This window comes from Mesoplodon densirostris, chromosome 3 (genome assembly GCF_025265405.1).
Source record: "Mesoplodon densirostris isolate mMesDen1 chromosome 3, mMesDen1 primary haplotype, whole genome shotgun sequence".
NCBI classification, from domain to species: Eukaryota; Metazoa; Chordata; class Mammalia; order Artiodactyla; family Ziphiidae; genus Mesoplodon; species Mesoplodon densirostris.
In genome coordinates, this window is record NC_082663.1 from 171,472,641 (window position 1) to 171,475,811 (window position 3,171).

At 38.7% G+C, this 3,171-nt stretch overlaps 1 protein-coding gene across 1 annotated transcript; it reads right to left on the reverse strand.

The window, feature by feature from the left end:
- Positions 1-582: 582 nt before the first annotated feature.
- Positions 583-2,957, reverse strand: LOC132485965 (ubiquitin carboxyl-terminal hydrolase 1-like). Its single transcript, XM_060092591.1, is given in 2 exon segments — positions 583-2,815; positions 2,817-2,957. Coding segments are annotated over 2 exon segments (2,346 nt in total). The 3' UTR covers positions 583-610.
- Positions 2,958-3,171: the final 214 nt, after the last annotated feature.

Sequence of the window (3,171 nt, forward strand, 5' to 3'; positions counted from 1 at the left end):
TCTTGGCTATCAAGGTTATAGAACTCTCCTTAGTAATACTTTAGCCAGTATTTTCGGAGGGCTACTGAATGCCAGAAACTGTACGAAGCATTTTACATGCATTACTTCATTTAACAGCTGCAGCAAACCGATGGGACAGCTGTTCACACACGTGCCTCTAATACAGCCCATCAAAGACCTGGCTGCACGACTTACACAAGTGAATGTACTGAAATGAGATTCTGCTTCTTAGCTGAAAAACCACAGAACCTGTAAACATCATGTAGATAATTACTCCAAAATAGGGAGATAAAAATACAAGCACTTTATTTGAAAAAGCAAACACAAAAGATAGGTGTAAATTCAAAGTGTTTACATGCTTCCATTTTGAATAATTCAGTTAAGAACCTATACAAGTTTGTTCCCAGAAGCTAATGCATCAATCACTAGTCTCCACTAAGGAAAAGGAATTCTAAAAATCAACATGGTTTTCAATAACTCAGATTTCACTATTTATATAGAAACCTAGAGAGACCAATAATATCCAATAGCTTCAAAAGATAAGCTAAAGACTTTTTGATGTAATCAATTTACCAATGTTTAATATACACACAAGGAAAATACACTCACTCTATAATTTCTTATAAAATAGCAAGTAAGGAGTAGATGTAGGAGATGTAGAAGGGGAAAGAGAATTCAAAAAGTCCTTCTCTTCAGTAACTTTCACTTGAGAATCATTAAAAAGCAACCACTTCCCCTCATACCCCTTTAAGCTTTGCACTGCATATGAAATTTTGTTTTCAAAATCACTCATGTTAATGCCTGTTTGGTCATTGGATTCCTTGTTTCTATCAGATTCATGGGTCCCATTAGTATTGTTAGTCTCAGAATTTCTATTTTCAGCAAATGCTGCACTGGCAACTTTATCAGGATGAGATGCTTTGTTGAATAACTCATAATCTGCTTGAGTCTTTTGTCCTCTGAGAAGTCCAAGAGTGTCTACATTTTTTTTGTTCAAAACTTTACTTGGCTGGGTATTTCCACTGACTCTAATCGACACTTCTTCATCGTCATAGTTTTTGACCACACCCCTTGCTTCCTCCTTGTTCGATGGTCCTGGCTTACCTACTTCACACATTTGGTCGATCACAAAATTTTCCTCATCTAGTTCTAAACTGTTAAGGTCAGTGACTTTCACAGAAGCAGTATAATGCCCGCTACTAATTGTAATGCCACTATGCATCACAACTGCAAATAATCCATAGCTGTCCTTGGTTGGCTTTGTGCTCCATTCTTCTAGTGACAGTTTAAGGGGTATCAGTAAAGGAGTGTTGATCTTGGAAAGTCCACCACCATAACAATCAAACTCCAAGCCACTAGCAGCAAAGCACTTCAAATGAATAGTTAGAACTTCAGGCATTGCGTCAAACAAAAGACTTCGTTCAGCTTCAGTATAATGATGGCAATTTTCACAGAAATATTTATTTTCTCCTCCAATCCTCTCCACTGAAGCAAACTGGGAAATTGCCCATCTCAGGGTCTTCATGTCTGGTTTTGGCTCTGAAGAACTTTCAGGACTCTCCTCTACTTTGGAAAGCTCATCTTCTTGCACTGGTACGATGACGTCTTGAAACTCTTCTCTTCTTTCTGTTAAACTTTCACATTCTAAGCAACGAGTCCTTATTACCAGCTGACCTTGAAATAATTTCTCCACCAGCTCAAAACCAATTGGCTCTGCACCTTTGTTGATGGGCTTAACTTCCTTAACAGGCATAACGTTCTTCCCTGGAGATTGAAGTCCACAACCATCAGCTGTATTATCATTCTCATACTTCCCCATGTCCTCTTCAAGACCACATTCATTTTCTTTAGATTGTCCTTTGGATTCTTGGTTGGTTGTTATTTTACCCAGACTAAAGGATTTAGAAATAATGCTGGGTTGCTTAGCTGTAGACTTGAACCGGTTTCTTTTAACTCTTGATTTCTTTTGTGAGGGTCTTGCACTCTCATTTTCAGAAATGTACTGGGGGATTATTTTAGCAGGAATATCTGATGAATCAACGGTAGCTTTTCTTTTTGATCTGGTTTGTCTCTGGTTTTCTTTCAAAGACTGGTGGTCCTTAGAGACTTTAACTTTTCTCTTCATGTTACCAAGTTCAGTGTCACTTTTTCTTTTCCCATGTACTTTTGGCAGTTTTTCTTTATAGTCTTCAGAATGCCTCATACTGTCCATCTCCATGCTGTTATGGCCACTCATTTCCTCTTTCTGATGTTTTTCTTCTACCTTAGTAGATAACTCTGCCACATTTTTTACTCCTTTTCTTAGGAGGTGGCATGTTTCTTGAATGTGTCCCAAAATACACTGTAATACTTCCTGTGCATCATGCTGTAGATATCCTCCATACATAGGGTTGAGTTTCCTGAGTGTGTTAAGTAGTCGCCTTGGCTGAGTAGCAAGTTTACGAGTATATTTCTCTGGATGTAAGAGAAAACTAGCCTGAAGCTGTTCGACTGAAATGATCAAGGAATGTAAGCTGCATATTAGTTCAAAACTTACTGAAGAATCTCCTTTGCAATTTCCCTTAGCTTTTTGACTGGCTTCATCTTTTAGGGCTTCTTTCTTCCTTGAAATACTATTAAATAAGTGCTTCACTCCAGATTTAAAACCAGGACAAAAATATAATACCTGAAGTATACTATTAAGATAACAAGTATTGCCGAGATTATTCAGTCCCACAAACGGTAACAAGTTTTTTCTCTTCTCACAGTTGACACGTGAGGACTGTGCTGCAGGAATAACTTGATCAATTTCAGATCCTCTGTATTCAGAAGTTTTTTTCTTCATTTCCTTGAGAATCTGTGAAATCCAAGGCTCTCTTGGTTTCCTTCTTCTGAAAAAACTTCAAGGGACGTCTGGGTTTTTTTGAGGGACTACCTCTTGAAAGCCTATTACTTTCACGAGGTATGACACGGGGCATTTTCTCTTCAAATCCCAAGGAGTTGAGGAGAATTCATTTATACAGGGACCCTGTAATCACCAAGCATATCTAGAATATAACATTTGACCAGGCGCCGTATCTCCTGCTATACCATTTCTTGCTCCTGGCTGTCCTTATCACTGGGGGTTGTGACATCACCAATGTTTCTCCCGTAACTATGGTCATGGCCCAGAGCGCGAGGTCCGCGGCGGTG